Source organism: Poecilia mexicana, unplaced genomic scaffold (assembly GCF_051168715.1).
Source record: "Poecilia mexicana isolate PSO_F unplaced genomic scaffold, ASM5116871v1 scaffold_6, whole genome shotgun sequence".
Classification (NCBI taxonomy): domain Eukaryota; kingdom Metazoa; phylum Chordata; class Actinopteri; order Cyprinodontiformes; family Poeciliidae; genus Poecilia; species Poecilia mexicana.
Genome location: NW_028263375.1, coordinates 7,632,638 through 7,653,134, shown reverse-complemented (window position 1 = coordinate 7,653,134; position 20,497 = coordinate 7,632,638). Strand labels below are relative to the sequence as shown.

General features: G+C 38.8%; 1 protein-coding gene across 1 annotated transcript; it reads right to left on the bottom strand.

The window, feature by feature from the left end:
* Positions 1–19,685, bottom strand: cry2 (cryptochrome circadian regulator 2). Its single transcript, XM_014973778.2, has 13 exons — positions 19,386–19,685; positions 18,164–18,272; positions 15,759–15,901; positions 13,550–13,734; positions 11,615–11,703; positions 10,681–10,812; positions 9,868–9,993; positions 8,958–9,143; positions 8,603–8,754; positions 6,316–6,518; positions 5,149–5,229; positions 4,643–5,068; positions 1–4,305 (listed from the first exon to the last, which is right to left on the bottom strand). Exons 1-12 carry the CDS (start codon positions 19,541–19,543, stop codon positions 4,662–4,664), a joined length of 1,971 nt encoding a protein of 656 aa, XP_014829264.2. The 5' UTR covers positions 19,544–19,685; the 3' UTR covers positions 1–4,305; positions 4,643–4,661.
* Positions 19,686–20,497: the final 812 nt, after the last annotated feature.

Sequence of the window (20,497 nt, the reverse complement as noted above, 5' to 3'; positions counted from 1 at the left end):
TAAAAGGGACAATATTTATTATTACAAAATAAGAGGATGTGTATTTGCAAAAAGCAATAAGTAAACAAAAATAAATGAAAAACAATGGAAAAAGAAAATCAAACTAAAAGAACAGCAGGGTGCAGCGACAACTGCAAAAAACAAAAAAACAAATTACCAAACACCTATTAAATCTTTACAATAAAACCATTCAATTCAATCCAGTTAAAAATATACAAAGCCTACCTGCAGCGTCGACAAACCACACGCCCAAGTAGGAATCGTCAGCTCAACACATGCAGTGTGGCCCTATATAAAAACATCACACAAACACACTGACTAAATATAATCAGTTTAAGAGTTTTTCTTTACAACAAAAAAACTGACAAACCTGATCACAACAGTGGGACTTGTGGGCCAACACACCTGGTCAAACACAGAGGAGATTGACAATTGCCCACCAGCCTGACAGCTTCCCTTTTATGGGCGCTCAAAATGTAGAGGAAGCGACCCCTGGTGGTTCCACCCGTTACATTCCCCCCCATCATTATGCATCGGCGACCCGACGATGTACATAAAAAAATTAGTACTCAATAACTGAATCACTTCTTCTGCACAGGACAGGGCAGCCTGTAAGGGTTGGAATGCTGTCCGGCAGTTTTCCGAGCCGACCTCCTCAGCTCAGGGATGATGGTAGTGTCAATCTCCTGTGTGGGTTTTTTGCCAGAAAGAGGCTGAACATCAGAATTTACATCAACAGAAACAACATCATCATCATCATTCTCAGCCTCTGATTGAATCTCAGATTGAGGCAAGTCCACCATTTCATCTCCCGCCTCAATATCTGTCTGCACATCTTCCAAACCAGTTTCCTGACACCCTTCCCCTCCACCATTTTCAGGGACACTTCTAAGCTCAACCCTGTGGACCTGACGGAGGGGTCCCTCCTGACCCACGGGCGCTATAGAGTACACTACCCCTCGCTCAGAAGGTGGACGAACCACTTGATAGGGAGTTGAATCATAAAAGTCCTGAATCTTGCTGCGACCCCTCACTGAATGATTTCTCGCATACACCAAGTCTCCTTCCAGAAAATCTGGAGCAACATCCTCATCCTGATGTCTCTGAGCCCTTCTACTTTCTACTTTTTGGTGCACCGTTTCATAGGCAGCATGAAGTGATTTTTGGTGCTCTTCAACCCACTCTTCCAAGGGCAGGTCAGGTCCTCCATCACTTTCACTCAAACCCACAAAAAAATCCACAGGCAACTGTGGTTTTCTACCAAACATCAAAAAGTAAGGCGTCATACCAGTGGATTGATGGACAGTTGTATTATAAGCAAAGGTGACTTGGGAAATATGCCGGGGCCACCTGCGTTTCTGTTCAGGTGAGAGAGTTCTTAGCAAATCATGTAAAGTGCGATTAAAACGCTCACACTGCCCATTCCCCTCAGGATGATAAGGAGTCGTGCGACTTTTCTCAATTTTATACACTTTGCAGAGCTGATGAACCAACTTACTCTCAAAATTTCTCCCCTGATCAGAATGAATCCGAACAGGAGGCCCAAAAAGTTGAAACCAGTGCTTCACCAGTGCCTCTGCAACAGTACTGGCACGCTGATCTTTTGTGGGGACAGTTTGTGTAAACTTTGAGAAAACATCAGTCATTACAAGGACATTTTCTCTGCCGTCTGTAGCAGGTTCCAAAACTGTAAAATCTATTGCCAGAATCTCATTAGGTCTAGATGCTTTAATTGTTCCCATATAGGTTTTAACTTTGGGCAATAGAGCCTTTGACACCACACATCTTTCACAGTTTTTACACCACTGCTCTACATCCGAGTGCATATTGGGCCAATAAAACCGTGACCGAATTAGCTGCAAAGTCCGCTCCACCCCCTGGTGGCCATGATCATCATGGAGCGAACGGAGGACACCTTCCTGCAAACACAGAGGTAACACCACCTGTTCAACCTCAGTCTGCCCATCAGAGGCCTGAACACAGCGATAAAGGATTGATTCTCGCTCCCTAAGCCGATTCCACTGCCGAACCAATTCCCGGGTAACCTTATCAAGTTCATTCCTCTCTTTAGCATCAGGCATCCTACCCCTCTTCCAAAATTGCATAAAAGAACCGATGTTAGGATCCTTATGCTGCAATATACACAGGTCAGCACCTGACAAACCAGGTAAGACACTGATCTCTTCCTGTACTCCAGCAAACCCCTCACGTAAACCAGAGCCAGCCCCTGCTTCTCCGTGTGTGGTATGCTGACGGGACAATGCATCTGCATTGGCATTTTGAGAACCAGGACGATATTTCAAGGTCAAATCGAAAGCTGCCAGTTCCGAAACCCACCTCTGCTCTGTTGCTCCAAGCTTTGCTGTAGCCAGATGACTCAATGGATTATTATCTGTAAAAACTGTGCATTTATTACCCAGCAAATACTCTCTGAACTTTTCTGTAACAGCCCACTTAAGAGCAACAAGCTCCAATTTCATGGAGCTGTAATTATTCATATTCCGCTCGGTGGGCTTCAGACTGCGGCTAGCGAACGCTATAGGGCGCAATTTACCCCCATGATCTTGAGAGAGTACTGCTCCTAACCCTGCATGGCTGGCATCTACTTCCAAAACAAATGGCTTCTGGAAGTCTGCATAGGCAAGAACAGGAGTTGTTATTAATGCAGCTGGATGAAACACCAGTGCGACAACCTTATCGACGCATTGTCCCTTCTCAGTATGATTTAGTTCGCAATCATATTCAACAGCTACTACAAAGTCATGTTATTAGGGAAAGCAGTAGTCCATATGCTTCACCAATAGTTTTAGTTCAGAAGAAGGATGGAACATTGCGCATGTGTGTGGACTATAGACAATTAAACTCTAAAACCAGAAAGGATGCATTTCCTTTACCCAGAATTGATGAATCCTTGGATGCTCTGGCTGGGGCACAGTGGTTCACAACATTAGATTTGGCAAGTGGGTATAGTCAGGTTGAGATGGCTGAGAAAGACAAGGAAAAAACAGCTTTCTGTACTCCATTTGGACTATTTGAGTTTAATCGCATGCCTTTTGGATTGTGTAACGCACCCAGTACTTTTCAACGTCTTATGGAGCGCTTATTTGGAGATTGCCGTTACCAGTCATTACTGCTGTATTTAGATGATGTAATTGTCTTTTCAGCATCAGTTGAACAACATTTGGAAAGATTAAATCAGGTATTTTCCAGATTAGAAACTCAGGGGCTAAAGGTTAAGTTGTCAAAATGTCATTTTTTTCAGAAGAGAGTTAAATATTTGGGTCATGTGGTGTCAGAAGAGGGGGTCTCTACTGACCCAGACAAGGTAGCAGCAGTACGTGACTGGAGGCAACCTACTACTTTAGCAGAACTTCGTTCATTTTTGGGATTTGCCAGTTACTATCGGAGGTTTATTTGTGGTTTTTCGAATATGGCTTCCCCTTTAAACCGTCTTGTTGCTAGACTGCTCTCTCCTGGAAAAAAGGGCAAAACCCCTAAGAAGCCCTTGGGTGGCTTCTGGGATGAGGAATGTGAGCAGAGTTTTCACAAGCTCAAAATGTAGAGGAAGCGACCCCTGGTGGTTCCACCCGTTACATAGAGTAATAATAAAAAAAAACTATAACTGAAGTTTCTCATCAGAAACAATTACAAAGGTTGAATTTTGATCTTTTAAAATACAGAATATTAAATTATGTTATTTCATTTTGTGGCAGCAGATGAGTAGACATTTTTGTTTGATTTTCTTTCATGTTTTAACTAATTCATATTTTTTTAGGGGGTCTGACGACGCCTGAACTCGATGTTAAACACGTCACACTCACGACTGAATATGAAGCCTCTGCAGACCTGGACAGTGCTCATCCTGAACGCTTTGAATTACATTGTAGAAAAATTTAAACCCTTTAATTTGTTACTGGTTTTTCAGACTGGATCAAACTGTTACAAGGGGAGTATAAACATAAACCTGGATCACAGGAGACAGTCCTGATGCCGTCTGAAGGATCAAATGATTTCCACCTTCAAATGAAGTCCATGATCAGAGAGACACTCTGATCTGATGACATCCTTAGAAAACAAAAGGTGGAGCTGTACAAAAAACACATAATTCATCTTACATACATTATATGGCCTCAATAAGGTTTTAGACCAGACAGCAGCCTGTTTGCAGTTTCTGTCCTGATTTGGGTTAACTGGGGTTTTAATGTGCTGCTCCTCTTCCATTCATTGGATCATCAGATCCAAAGGAGCGTTCCTTAGTTTCCAGCTGGATGGAGGAAATAAAAAGATTGTTCTCAGAAACCGCACCTGAAGAGACAAGAGAGTGAAAATAATCAGTTTATCCACAAAACAAGTTGGAGATGTGTCTATAATAAAGAAATACAGTTAAAGTTCTGCTCCGTTTCATATGGATCTGAGTCCTTCACACCAGGAGAAATATAAAATTCACGACTAATAAATAATATTTATTTCATAATATTTTAACAGTTTGTTTTTGGGTTTTATTCTGGCACAACCGGACCTTTAAGAATATTTATGACCCAGATTTGGCCCAAAATGAAAATGAGTTTGAGAGCCCAAAAAGCCAATGAAATAAAACTGAACCAAAATGAAAAACCCAAACTATTAAAACCCTGGTAACTACCTTGTCTGTCCACCTGATGTCACTGTTGCGCTGCTGCCGTCTCCTCTTCCTCCATCCTCTCTTCATCCACCTCCTCCTGCATCATCTCCTCCTCTTCCGTCGCCATCGGGCAGGACGGACGTTCTCTCCGTCTTTGGCTTCGCCGGCCCTTGTGGGCGACGCCTTTCCTTCTCGGGGGCAGCGAGGACGGGCTGGCGGACGGTGAGGGGCAGGAGGAGGAGGGAGAGCCGGGTTTGGATCGAGGTGCAGGGCTTTGGGGTGGACTGGAGGCAGGAGAGGACGGTTGGCCCGAGGAGGTGCAGTGATCCTGGAACAGCCGATGGAGCGACGCGTTGTCCTGGTCCAGAACCGGCGCCGAGGTGGAGGAATCTGGAGCCATCAGGCAGACGGCTGCTTCGATGTCGGCGAGAACTCTGGGAGGAGAATCTGGGAGAGGGGAGGGAATAATCCGAGTTCAGACCGTTTGAAAACATTTTCCACGTCTGAGGAAGAAAACTTTACCGTACCGGGTCCGCTGCTGGTCTGAGACTCGTCTGTCATCGGCGGCTCTGCTTCCTCCTGGATCGTCGGTACCGATGCCAGCAGGCCTAGAACACAGATATGTTATTTAATTAAAGATGATCATTTATGTTTCATTGAACAAGTTACGGCATTTATTACATTTTTTGCACAAAATGTAATAAATACTTAGATAATCAGATATTAGTCTAGTCAGTTCTGCCTATTTTTGAGCTGTTTTAGGGACTCCTGTCACGTTTAATCAAAATAAGCAGCTGCTGGCCACGGCCCCCAGCTCAAAGTTAACACTCTCATGAAAAAGGCTTCAAAATGATGCATAATTTTACAAGGGTATAGCTTTGAAAAACATTAGTAGAGCCTCCTGCACAACCAAAAATAATACAACAACTGGTTTCTGGATGATAAGTCAACAACAAAACACAGCCATTGTACAGCACATACAGTCATAAAATAGCTGACCAAACATGCTGGAGCTCAGCTTGGGTTGCTAGGTAACAGATGGAACTCTGCTCCAGTTGCTAGGTAACACAGTGTGACTCAACAATTGGGAGGTTTTTGAAATGGTTCGTTTTTCAGACACCAGAATACATTAACGTATTGCCAAAAAAACAACTCAATGTTTTTGTTAAATGCTTGGGTTGTTTATAGAAGCAGTTGAGACCCAAAGGAAAGTATAAAAACACGCTAAAAGTCAGTTTTGCATAATAGGTCCCCTTTAAACCTCCTGCTGTTTAATCTACAATCAGAGGATTTGATGCTTTTCTGTATTACAGAAAACGTGTGATAAGTTTTGGTTTTGGTCTACAGTGATTTAGAAATCCTCTGTCTACAAGATACACTTTTTGTTTCATTAAAATATTTTTAAATTAAAGGAGATTGAAGTAAAAAAAAAAAAAAAAAATATATATATATATATATATATATATATATATATATATATATATATATATATATATATATATATATATATATATATATATATATATATATATATATATATAGGCAATTTTAATAAAAAAAAAAACATTTAATTGGCCTCAAGTACCTTCAGCTTGATTTCGGCCCAAAAGTCAAAGAGTTTGGACACCAGCAGTTTAAACATCTCCTCGTTGCTCCCTTTAGGGGGCGCTACAGCAGGTAAGAACTGTACTTACTGAGTCCCCTGTAATGGGACAGCTGCTGGTAAACTTGCTTCATGCGCTCGATGTTGAGCCGGCTGCCTTCGGCGTGGTTTATCATCGGTTTGGGGTAATCGACTCCCACCACGCAGTTCGCCGCCTTCTGCAGAGACTCCGGGGCGTTCCACGGCTCATAGATGTAGCGGTTCGGAAAGTCCTTCAGGATGGGAATGTAACGTCTGCAGGACGAATCAGTATGTCAAGTTTAGTAATTTTATTAAAATTAGCTAAAACACTAATTTTAGCTTAAATGCTACCATTAGCATCTGGGCTATCACTAGAACATCGGCTAACATTGACTTACTCCATTCAGTAAATGGGGTTTAGCTTTTCTATAAAAATTTGCTAAAATTATCTTCAGTTACCATTAACATCTGGGCTGTCGCTGGCATGTTGACTAATATGCACTTACTCCATTCAGTGTGATGTTTATCTTTTCTATAAGAGAATAGATGAACACTTATTCTAGCTTGAAATGCTACCATTAGCATGTGGGCTGTCACTAGAATGATAACCAACATTGGCTAACTCCATTCTCTACTAGCCTCCAATGCACTTGCATTGCTATGGCAGGTCCCAATAATATAACTGTTTAACATTGTCCAGCCCTAATGTCCAGAATCTTCATCATGGACCAAAGTCTTCCTGCAGTATTACGTCAGCTCTGCATCCGTTTGCGTTTTTACAGTGTAACCCAACCCCACTGTGTAGGCAACTACCATACATTTTTACTGCTTTCTGCTTCTGTAGTTTACTTCTCCATCGATTGATCAAATTTATCATCTGAGAGAATTTGCTGACGGTGAAGAATTTGTCCTTTAAAGCGATCCGGTACCGTATGCTGGTGCACAGCTCGAGCTGAGTGCTGCAAAGCTGTGGTTTGAAATCTGTGCTTGAAATTCACCACACTTCCTGAAGTCAAGCAGTTGGTACAGGAAGTGCATCCTTCATACACAGACAGAACGACACAACCTGAGCTACACTGGCCATCCGAGACTGAAATCTGTCAGTTTGCTCTCGATTCGCTCTGTTCTTCGTCTATAAACCAACATTCTTTGTTTTAAATTCAGCAAAACTGATAAGATTTAAGGTCAAATGCAGTGAAGCAGAAATGATGATAATCTATCAGTTTCTCCATTTGCTGTTGGATTTACACCTTCTCAGCTCTTGTTTTATCCTTGATGCATGCATAAAACCAGGAGTGCTTTTATTGTGAAAAGAACAAAAATGTTCCATTTTCTAAGGTTTAAATATCTGTTAGGACTGGGCGATGAATCAGTTTTATCAATTAAGTTAATTTTTGGTTTTTGATGATTTAATTTTTAGAAAATAAGAACATTTTCCACCCAATTAACTCTTTGAGTTTCCATAGTTCAGAGTGATTGAGCTGCCATTTTGCTTGAAAACCGTTTTTATCAGCTTCTATTTATTTGGAATTTGAATTCAGGTCGACTCTATGACAAAATATTAGGGATAGGTTAACATTTTTTTAATATTACGAGAATAAAGTCATAGTATAATGAGAACACATTCATAATATTATGAGAACGGACTATTAATTTTATGAGAATTCCAACACAAAAAATACATTTACAGATGAACAGAAATAGTTAATCTTTTACCACATCAGCATCAAATTATTACCAGTTTTAGGGCTTTGAAAGGATCAAACTGCTTATAAAGTCCACCTGTGTCTATTTTGAAGAAAGAACCACACAAACTCAGGTTTATCAAATCCCTTTTCTCATTAAAACAACTTTTTCTTGAAATTTTAAGACGTTTTTGTTTTCAGGTAAAATTGCATCCTTTTTCTGCTGATATGACCACATTCTCATAATTAAACAAAAATCCTGAAGTCCCACCAATCAAATAAAAAGCACTTTTACAAGTCATCTGTAATTTTTTTTTTATAAAAGTGAGAGGGGAAAAAATTAGGTAATCTAATATTTTGGTTTTAAACCATATATAAAAAAAAACCCCACTGTGGGGCCGTAAAGTTTGTTCAAAAGAGAAAAAAAAGTTAAAAAATAAAAAATAAAAAGTAAAAAAAAAAAAAAAAAACATTTGAAATTGAAAAAAAAAGTTTGAATCTGAAAAAATAAAAAAAAGTTTTGAAACATATGTATGGCCCCAATTTAGTTCCATACATATCACCCAGTTGTAGTATCTCATACCGGTGAATTAGCAGATCTGACATCAAAGAAAGCCAGAAATGCGTGTAAGCCTGCAGTCAGTCGGGTGTGCAGGTGGGCGCTAAGCTGACCTGATGTAGTCTCCGGACGGGTCGGTCCTCCGCCCGAAGCCCACGGGACAGTAGCAGTGAAAGAACTGCTGGAAGAAGGCGCTGCAGGACAGCCACATCCAGCTGCCGGCGTTCACGCTCCAGTCGGCGTCCAGGAGCAGCTCCTCAAACACCTGCAGGAAAAACAGCAACACACCGTCAGTCGGCTTAAACTAAAGTCAGCGACTTGTAAAATGTGATACCTTGGACCTGGTTATCAGTTTGTCAATATAATGACATTGTGTGCCTTTTTCTGATAGTCTGCATAATTGTGTCATTTTCCTGACCACCGATCGATGATTAGCAACGGCGCATGTGTAGGGCATGACAGTCCGACCTTCATCCCGCTCTCCCAGCTGATCCACAGGTCGCCTCTGGTGAGGAAGCAGGCCACGGCGTGCCGCGCCCGGTGGTGGATCCAGCCCTCCTGCCTCAGCTGAGTCATGATGGCGTCGATCCAGGGGAAGCCGGTCCGTCCCTCGGCCCACTTGGCCAGCGCCTCTGGGTTCTGGTCCCATGGGATCTATTGACAAACAGGTAAATAAGCATTAATCTCTGCTGTGGAGCTGCAGAGTAAACATTAATGCCCCTCGTACACTTTTCAAGCATTTTCAAGGTAAGTTTTCAAACTTTCAGCACTGGATATAAAAACAAATGAACTGAGAAAAAGACATTTTCTATTCACTATTTTATGATATTTTATTCTGCAAAAATATTCTACATTCTGCAGCAGGGAGAAGATAAACTGAACAAAATGACATTTTTTGAAATGGTTGTCTCACACACCTGGCTGGCCTGAGAACAAAATACTAAATTAACACAAACACAAAAACATGAATAAGATACACAGATCATTAAGTCATTAATAATAAGAAATATTCATCAAACTGAAACAATACAAACAAATTATGTTAAGGTAAATTACCTTTATGCTCAAATTAAATGCTTAAAACTCAATATGCAAAGAAAGTTGCCCAAACAAATTCTCAAAAAATGTTCTCACCAAATTTTTTGGCAATTAGCAAATAGAAATATGCATCTTTATACACCTGTAGTAGGTGTGTAGAGATGATCTGGTTTCAACTGTAAGTAACGTTTTCAAAATTTATGCTTTTAATCAAAACTCTTCAGTTTGAACATCAAGTCCTTTCAAGGACTTGATAGATAAATCAAGCACTTTCCAAACCTTGAAACCACCAAATTGAAAATTCAAGCATTTTCAAGGATTTCAAACAGACCCGACTCACCTGCACGCAGATGGGGTTTCCCTCCATGCGGTCAAAGTTTGGGTTGTTAGTGGCGGCGGTGTAGAAGAACTCCCTCCACAGCAGCTGGCCGTACAGGGACAGCGGAGGACTGCTGCGCTTACAGAGCTGAGGAGGAGGAGGAGGAGGAGCAAACCCACAGAGATGAAGATTACGTTTGGTTCTGGATCAAAACGGGAATATTCAACCACCTTCCTGTCCAAACCACTTTTTACACAATTCTTAACTGCTTAGGGCAAGTTAGGCTGAAGACTTTAAGGCATTTTTATGACACATCGAATAAAATTTAAGACCAACGTCAAAATAAACACAAATTAAACAACCACAGTTGCCAAAGTTTTATTCAGAATTTCTATTTTACCATAAAGCATGACTCTTTAGTCCAGTGTAAAAGTTTCCAGAGACGAAGAAAACGTAAAAATGCCCAAATGGTGGATAAGTATAACTGCATAATTTGTGTTTATTCACAATATCTCTGCTTTAAAACTGCAGTTTGTAACTTTTTTAAAAATGTGTTTCTTATATTTTTGTTAAAAGTGTCATCATGTGTCAGATAAAAATCTAAGTCCTCTGCCTTCTCCCAGTGTTGGCTACAGAAAAAACAGCCAATCAGATCCAGGAGAAGGGCTTGAGCGCTGTCAATCATGCTCATGTACAATTGAGATTGTTCTCTGGCTCTGATTGGTTGTTTCTGCTTGTTGCCAGAAACAGAAACAGCTGTCTGTAAAACAGTAAAAAGGATGTTTCTCACAGTTGTGCTTAGTTTTGGACAGAAGCTGTGTGTGTTCTCAGTACCTTCATGTAGATCTCTCTGAGGTTGTAGTACAGCACCCTGCAGGACAGGCAGCCGAAGCGCAGGTAGGGGCTGAGGCCTGTGGGGCTGGCGTACAGAGAGCAAGTCTTCACCCGAGTGTTGGCCACCCACACCTGAGGAGACAGACGCACAGGTGTGAATCGGTCAGCGGAGCGACAGATGTGACTCCAATCAGACGCTGAGATACTAAAAGTAGTTTAATAAAACTCTGCTTTTTAAAAAGTTACAGATTGAAGCTTAATAAATCTACAGTATAAAAAAAAACATTTCCAATATTAAATGAACTTATTGAAGTTAGAGTTTATAACAGTGACATATAAGAGTGAAACGTCTCAGTAAATAATCTCACACTGATGCTGCTCATTCTGTGGATTTTTATGGAGGACTAATCCTGCTAAACTGGGAAAAAATAAATAAATAAAATATAAGATTTTACTTCAGTATTAGTTTTCCAAGAAATTTTGTTCTTATTCCTGAGAACAAAATAAAATATTTTCTATTTTTTCCAAAAGTGAAGTAAAAAAAAAAAAAGAAAATTGGATGCTTTTTGAAATAAATGAATAGACAAATAAGGCTTATGAAAAAAAAACATTTTTTCAGTTTTCGCTCTAAAGTTTTTATACACATTTTGTTCTGTCAATAAAATAAAATCAACAAATAATAAATAAAATAAAAACAGATTTTTTGCTTAATATTACATTATTACCTAATTGTTGAAAATTCTTTTCAATTTTAGTTTTTTTAAATTACATTTCTTGTCTTCCAAATGATTTTTACGCAGTTTTGTAAAAATTACTTTAAGGTGTATTCATCTTTATCCTGATTCCTTACGTCATTATTATCGGGGTTTTTCACACAAATCGAAAGCAAAACAAGCGTTAATGTCCTGCCGCTCGGCTCTAGTGTCAGTTTTACGTTTTTGTCCAGGTATCTGCTCAGTCGGTCCAAAGCCTCCGACTCTCCTCCCCGCCACACAGCTGGAGGTAACCCCTCCGTCCTGAAACCTGCACACACATTTAAATCAAATCAAGTTAAAACAGTAGTCCAATAAAGCAAAACAAAGCTCTCTAGAAGCAGGGAAGCAAGGTTTCAAATGGAAAAATGATTAAAGAAAGCAAGATATCAAACATTTTGGTAAGCAGATCATTTATTTCCACACTCTACAGCTTGTTTGCGGCTTCAAGATCCACACACAAAGTGTTAAAAATGAATAGAAAAAAGGTTTTTGTATTTACATTAAAAATCATAATATTTTAAGGGTCCAAGATAAACTACAGTCACATTTACTTAATGGTTTCTAAAATTTATATCGGTTCATAATTAATTTCTTGTCAAAACTACCGCTTTAAATTCTCCTTTGGCGTTCCACAGGGCTCACAGTTAGATCCTTTTCTTTTCATCCGTTTCTTTTATGATCTTAATAATAACATTTGTAACAATAAGAACATTTAGCATATTTATTTATATATAAATAAAGTAAAGAGCAACAGTGAACCATCAGAGTATAACAAAGGGCCTGAAAATTTTCTTTTTATTCTATATTTTTGTACTTTATAAGATATAAATATATTTGGAGGGATAATTCTCTATAATAAACCTGGAAAACAAGCTTGACTGACTTTCAAAGAACCTCAAGATACAAACTTCTTAAAAATAATTTAAAAAAATAAACTTTGAGACGTTCCAATCCTGGATTCATTTTTTTAAAATTAAATTCAAAAATGTTTTCTTCATCCCAAATGGAATTTAAATGTTGTCGTAGTTTGTATCTTCAAAGAGTCATTGTTGATGGAGATGCTGTGGCCAGGAGGGATCTTCAGTAGCAGTCAGTGTTGCAACGACTCTGCAGAGGCCTCTGACTGAAGACAGTTGACATGACTGTCACGACATGCAAACAGCTCGATTTCCAGACAGCAGGGAGGACATGAAACCATAATATGTCCTGGAAGATCCCATCAGATGTAGGCAAAGTCTGCTAACCAACCTCGTTTGCTTTTGCTTCCCCTTTTTAAATCTCAACATTCTCGAGATGTTGGAGTAGGGGATATAATTTTTGTCCGCTATGATGGATTGAAGGAAAGGTTTAAATTTCCTCCTTCTTTCTCATAGTTGAAATATTATTTGAGCTTCTGAGACGCTAATCAGCTACTTCCAGTTGTGAAGATAGCCTGTTGCCATGGTTACGGATCACAACTGCCCAAAAGTAATGAAGTTGGAGCCAAAATTTTTCTAGCTGCACAGCAACCAAAACCAGGAGTAATTGTCTGAAAAAGCAACAACTCAGCCGAAGAACTGAACAAAAGTCAACCAAGAGAAAAACAAACAGAAACGGCGTAAGAGAGCGACTTCAACATGAATTCATCAAAAATAGGAGTGATTACTCCAATAACTTCACAATAATGCAATGAAGTGTCTGAGTCAGTGATGTCATAAAATGTTCCCAGTAAGGCAATAAGTTATTGCACAGAAAACAAAGGAAAGGTAAGATTGCACGTCTTTAAAATTAGATATTTTTGTGCGTTTTGATAATCAAATATTAATTATAGTAGTTTAAGTGATATAGTAATGCAAAAACATGTTCTCAAAGACCAATAAACATTAAACTTTAAAATATCCCAAGTGAATAAACAAAACAACCAATTTATTCCGACAGGCCTAATGGTACTGTCCTCATAAGTCAGCAAAAATATGTACAAAACATGTTTTACTTAGAATATAGCTTACATGCTTTCATACTTAAATGAATGATTGAATACCTTTGACCCGATAACCACAGAGCAGAAGCCGTGTTATCATTTGTTTTAATTTAATGTGGATTAAAAAGCTGCAGGTGGATCTGGAGATGCTTACCCAGCTCCTCCAGTGAAGGTATACTGTACAGCTGGTCGTGGTTGTCAGAGATTTTGCCGAGGCATCGGTTCATCTGTTGCTGGCTGACGGGAGTCAGTGGTCTCCTAGGCAACTCCAGTCGGCTCACGATGGCCTGGAAGCGTTTAAAGGTCAGAGGCGGGTTGTTGTTGTTCATCTCGATTATCCTGCAGGCATGAAAACAGCAGAGGAGGATTACATCTCTGATGCATTTAAAGTCAGTTGATTCCAGGAATTCAACCTGGAAACTGAAACTCATGAATTATAGAGAGTCATTAAAGCACAGACTGAGGTTTATTTTCGGCTATCTTCCATGGTAAACAATTAAAACTACGGAGACTATATTTGCTGAAAAGTAATTTATTTATTGGTAGAACTTAAAAAAGCTACTTTCCAGACTACATTTTGTAGATTTTTTTCCTGCAACGTTTTTATTGACATTTAGGGAATTTCAGTTCAAAATAATAGAGTTTTGCTATCTGTGTTCCACAATAATGGAGCTATGTGATGCTAAAACTGGCTTTACATTTCTGAAGTGAACTGTTTAAACCATTTCAAAGATTTTGAAATTTTATTTTTAAAATCTAGAACAAAACTTATCAAATAAGGAATTTATTTTGCACAAGGTTCCTTAAATCTAGAATAAAACCCCACCCGTTGATACATTATTAGTAAAACATTAATCAACATTTTGATGTTACATTTGACAAAATGTAATGCTTCAGTTAATGACTGTGTGTTCCGTGACTTTGCATTTTTGTGTTTTTATGACGTAAAGCACTTTGAAATGTCTTTTTTTATACAAATAACCTTTTTAATTTTATTTGTTTTATGCCTTTGTTTAGCATTTTATGCCCAGTTTCAGAGCAGCTCCACCCTGCGCTTAATGAAGAACATCTGAGTGAATCAGAACCAATCTGTGTTTTCATCAGCCCGTCTGGCTGCTGCAGTCTCAGTTTTAAACGGATCAGCTGCCCTGTGGACTTTTTTAAGTTTCCTTCTTACACAACCTGCTCAGGATCTGCAGCAGGGATGGCGTCCCATTGGCTGGGTCCGCTCTGAATGAGCGCATTTTCACAACGCTGGAACGCACAAAGCCCAGCTTCACCCAGCTGGTACACTAACACACAGGCCGGCGGTAATCCGCTGGTTGCATAACGCTGCACTGGTCATGCAGCAGCGCAGAGAGGCATGGAGAAAGTTCTTCACTCTCACTCGTTAAAACCCACTTATCCGCGCACATGGGTGCAGTATGTGACCTGCAGTGGCAGCAGCCAGCCACTGGGGGCTCCACCGAGTCTGACACTCTGGAGATTCACTTCAGCTGTGACTCAGAAAATTTGACCAAAATTTATTTATCTATAAAATAAATTTCTATAAGTTAAATTTTTCTTAACATCCCAGTTATTTCTGTGTTTCTACCATATTTTTATATTTATTGAGATATACTTATTATTTTATTCAATTATTTGACTTGACTTTAAAAACTGCTATTTTTTTAAACTTTCTTTTGTGAACAATGAGAATAAAATGAGTTCTGATTTTGAATATAGTGTTAAATTACATTACATTAAGCTACCATGCTTCATTAAGAATGTCAGATGCAGCCAGAAAGACCCAAAGTTACAGATTTTACCATGATAAAGCTCCAATTTGTAGCTGCGTACAGTTGCAATTTTCTGGCCGATCTCCAGTCTTTAAATAATATGAAACTGATTTATTTTCTAAATGACACCATCAGGTGTTTTAGATAGAGATGCATGGTCACGAGATTAATATCTCAGATTGTAATTCCTGAGAATAAGTCTGACAGCACTTGAACTCCTCTAGATATATACTAAAGTTCCGATATTATTAAAAACTCTACAGTTTCTCTCTTTTCTTTTAGCAAGTGCCCAGGTCTGTGATGAAAATACACGAATATTATCATCAGTTGTTCTAAAAGTGCTAAAAAATATTTCTTTATCCACACATTTCTTTAGGATAGAAGTTGTTTTTAGTTTAAACTACCAGAAGAAAAAAAGACCTGTCTCAGATCAGCAGTTATTAAAAACTCTGTGGAGACACGAGAAGCTCATTCCAGGGGAAATAAAGAGAATTTTTTAATTTAATCTCATTTTCCTCATAAAACCATCTCCTTTAAATGATACCCCTTGCTTGTGGAAGCTGAATCTCACTGTGAATCTCAGACCTGTCCAGGTTGTAGAGGGTGTGCGAGTTCCTGACCACCGTCTCCACTCCAAACTCCTGGGCCATCTTGATGATGGCGCCGTCCCTCTCCTTCCCGTAAGGCTCCGGGTCGCATTCGAACGTCAGCCGGGTCACGTTCCATTCCTGAAGTGGGACGAAACAGGAACAAAGGTTTGTGGAAAGAATAAATAAAACCGAATGAAGAAAGAAAGAAATGCAGCTAAATCAATAAGATTTTTCATAAATATATGTCTGTATGTTTTTATGTGGTGTTCATCATTTAGACGAAGATGAAAATGAAGACTTAGATTAAGACAAAGATAAAGATTTAGATGAAAACAAAGATTTGATGAAGATTTAAATAAAGACAAAGACAATGAGGATGGTTTAGTTGAGACAAAGATGATAATTCAGATGGAGGCAAATATGGTGGCTTAGATTTAAATGATGACAAGGTGATTTAGATTAAGACAAAGATCATGATTTAGTTGAAGATGACAAGGAGAAAGATCAAGATAATGGCAAAAAGCAGTGGAAGAGAAAGACAGGGGCGATGTCTCAACCACCGTTTCATTATCAGTTTAATTGGAACGTAAATAGGACCACAAACATAAACAGCAGACTTGGGCATTCCCATTTATTAAGCTTGACTAAAAACAAAAGAGTGACCCATTTCCTGTTCTAGTTGTAATTATACACAACAAACAATCGAAACAAAGATGAACGACATGAAAAATGTAGATCATCTGTTTCACTTTTATTGTTTTATTTCTTGACTGGACAAACTGGCCAGGCCCTGATTTACAGACGCATTTCTACAAAAATAAGATTACAATGGACTCCTGGTATATATGGGGGTTAGGAGTTGCTCAAATCCATGAATACTTCAGACTTGATATAAAACCCCTTATAACATACTATTTTAATAGTTCAAACTCCAAATATACCTTAATATGCATTAATAAACACAGTAGAAACCGTCTTAGGACAACTGCAGGAGCTAACATCCACAGTCTTCCTCATCTCCAATGGAGGGTTTCAACCAATCAGTGCAAAGGAAAATGAATGGGATTCCTGGATTGGCTGCTTTGCAAATGACAACATCCCAAACTAGCATTACACCCAGCTCCATTTTCTTTTTAATATGTTAGATATGCTCTGCAAACTTTCTCTCAAATAATTTAGTTGCATAATCCATGACAAACAGTTTGAACACAAATAAATCTGTATATTTACACAGCAGAGGAAAATTTGTGACATGAAGAAAACATTAGATCATAAATAAACTTTCAAGCACACCCAACATCACCACAGGTATTCAATCTGCCTCATCGTTGGTAAACCAGAACAAAAGAAGTGGATAAGCCAGTTCTAAGAGGCTGAGGATGGCAGATAAAAACAAAAATACATCTGATTGATTTACTCTTCAAGAACTTCCAAGCCAAAGAATGTCCAGCAAGCTCTGTCAGCAAAAAGATTCATTTTATTGTCGACTAATGGTTTATTACATTAAAATGAGTTCCAATCAACTAACAAATAACGCCGGTTTAGACCTCCTTTCAGTGTTGTAGTTTGGACGCCATCCAGAAGAGGGCGCCACTGGTCATCCTTTAGAGGCACCACAAATTTGATACAGGAATAAAGATGGCGGCCAGACAAAACTGTAAGGAGAAACGGCCCAAACAGAGTCCAGTTTGGGACGCAAAAATGCACTTTTTATGCGGTTCTGTTTGGAAATATAATCACTTGACAAACGCATTAATTTAAGTTTCACCTTAATGGCAAAATTCACGTGTCAAGTTATTAAAAATTTACTGATGTGCTACGAAGGTGAGGAGGATGTGATGACACAAACCCAGAGGAGATTACACAGAAAAACTCTAACATAATGGGAAAAAACATGATGGGATTTCATAAATTAATGCAATTCATGGAGCTACAGAAGATGTTTATGTATGAATATCTTTGCGTTAATGACGAATCAAGCATTTCACATATTTTACTCTTTCAGCAGCCTAAGAGTTTTCCGTTTTCTTATGTTTTATAAATATATTTAAGTTTAAAAATATGAGAAACCACCATTTTCTCTTTATTCAGTGAGCATTTAATACAGCTGACACAAAATAATGTATTTTTTAATTTAGCGTATAAGATGTAGAACTTCATGTTACTGACAGACGGTCGATACTCTTGAAACAAGAAAAAAAACTCAGGTTCTTAAGAAAATGGCAGTTTATCAATGAATTAGACGATTAATAAGATCAATCAAATTTAGATTAACTCATTAATTGATAACATGCATCCTAGTCCAAATGCATTTCCCCATTACAAATAAACACATTGGTGTTTAATCACCACATTCACAGAGATCCTGGTGGAGAACATGACATGTGCAGGACCACCGACCTTAAAGAGTCTCGGGAAGACCTCGGTGGGCTGACCTCTGACCACAAACAGCCTCGAGTTGAGCTTCTTCAGACTGTTGTCCAGGTCCTCCAGAGACTCCAACAGAAACCTGCACAGAGAAAAAATATCACACGTCACACAGCTGCAGAGATTCATTTGTTATGAAGCTTCTCCTGATGTGATCTTTACCGTCTCCATGGATACAAAAAGCAGGCTTTGAACTCTAGAGATGTATATTCTAATATCATTGAGCCCAGGTTGTAGTTTATGTCCTGAAAACTTGCAATTATCCCAACTGTCTACCTTTTTTCTTCCACTCAACTTTCCATTAATTTATTGCATCCAACGCTCTTTACAGCCACCATCTTTGACAATCATTTTCTGGAGGCTCTTTGTATCCCTGAACCTATATTAGCTATTTTGCATTTTAAAAAGGTGTTTTAATTAGTCTTCTGCAACATTCTACTGTTCGTAAAAACTGAAATTTCCATTTTTAAAACCAGCAACATAACTTTTGTCACTGGCCTTCAACCCAACTGAGACTTGATTTTACTGGTATTGATTTCATCTCTTTAATTGAGTTTTTTGATTCTGTTTTGAATTTAGTTTTTAATAAACTGCGTACTTATCTTTGTCACGTTTTTATCTTATTACTGATATTCAGCACTTTGTTTCAGCTGTGACTGGTGTTAAAGCGCTTTATAAATAAAATTGATGATGATTATTTTTATTTACGGCCTAATGATCAAAATTAGCACAAAGGCGTTGAAGTATATCCCTGTGAATGTAATGAACCTACTTACGATTTTCTTTGTTTGATTTGAATTAGTAAGATAAATTAGCTTCTTGATTTTTGAGACGTGCCTGCGAAAGAAGATTTGTTTATGTTGCTGTAGAAATGCAACAATCTGACAATAATCCCGAAATTGCCCCGAATTAATTAGGTCACATTAAGGATCCCAACTAATTAAATTGCTTTTCTGTAAACGTACACACTGAAGTAATATTTGAGGATCAATTAAAATTGTGACTTTTGTTTATGGAGTTTCTTATGAGCTAGTTTTAGCTAACAGAGCGGAGGCCAAGGCCTTAACTCTGAGGACTGCACATAAAAACATAAGAACCCTCGACCTGATAAACCCTCCGAACGACATAAATAATGTCCTGGAAACAATTCAAAGTAACTGTAAGGTTTATGAGATGATGTCAAAAAATGTCAGACCTCCATCTGTTGATCCCGACGTTAGCGGCTCCGGCGAACCAAGGGTCCAGGACATAAACACAGCGTACCGTGTCCGCTCCGTTAAGGGCCTCCTGCAGTGCCGGATTATCATGCAGCCGAAGACCTTTGCGGAACCAGTGCACGGAATTCACCACCATGCTTCCCTCTTATTCCACCATCAGAATAAAATCCACCAGAAAGTCAGCATTAATCCAGAAAAACGGGGACAAACGAGGACATCAGCGGGACTTCAGAAAACTTTACCAGCAGCAGCGGGCGAGGTTTACTGAACAGAGGGCGTGGCTAGTTGTTGGCTTGCTCCCTGATTGGACAGATGGAGAAACGTCAAGATGAATTACAAAACTGGGCTGCTGTGATTGGCTGGGTCGACAGATGGCAGAGAAAAGCTGTAAGGTGACAAGCTGTGTCACGTTTTTGTTTGCCTCGGATGTAGGGTTGAGCAGGTAGGGGTGAGATAGAGTGCGGGTTACAGACAAATGAAGGCTCTCATTTCAGCTGTGTTCACATTATTATAGGGGCCATGTGATTTATATAGCACAGTTTATAAAGGTAATTTGATTCAGTTATATAAATAAATACATCAAACCTTGGTAAACAAATTTAAGCATCAAATAGCGTGTTTCATATAAAACTAATTTTAATATTAGGCTAAAAAACAAGACAAAACTATTTTACTCTATTTACAAACAACCATAGAAAAAAGCCAGTCTACCAGTAATTACAAAGTTTCCCTAGCTCAGAGAAAATCAGCAGTAACTATCAAATTATGGATTTTTTAGTACTGATTTGTGTTTAACTAGTGGGCTTGCCAGAAGAAAGTCTGTTCTCTCTAAACAATATAATAGCACCCCTTGCAAAGTCACATCTAAATGAAAAACTTTGATTCCAAAATATTCTACTCATCCCTAAGGAAAATTAAATGTTGTAAATGATACCATCCAAGTCTCTTTAGTCATTGTGAATGATGAATGTGCAGGCAGGAAAAATCTTCAATCTTCAGTAGCAGTCAGTCTGGCAACAAATCTCAAGAGGCCTCTGACTGTAGACTGCTGTTGTATGACAGCCTCATGACCGTAAAGACACACCAGCAG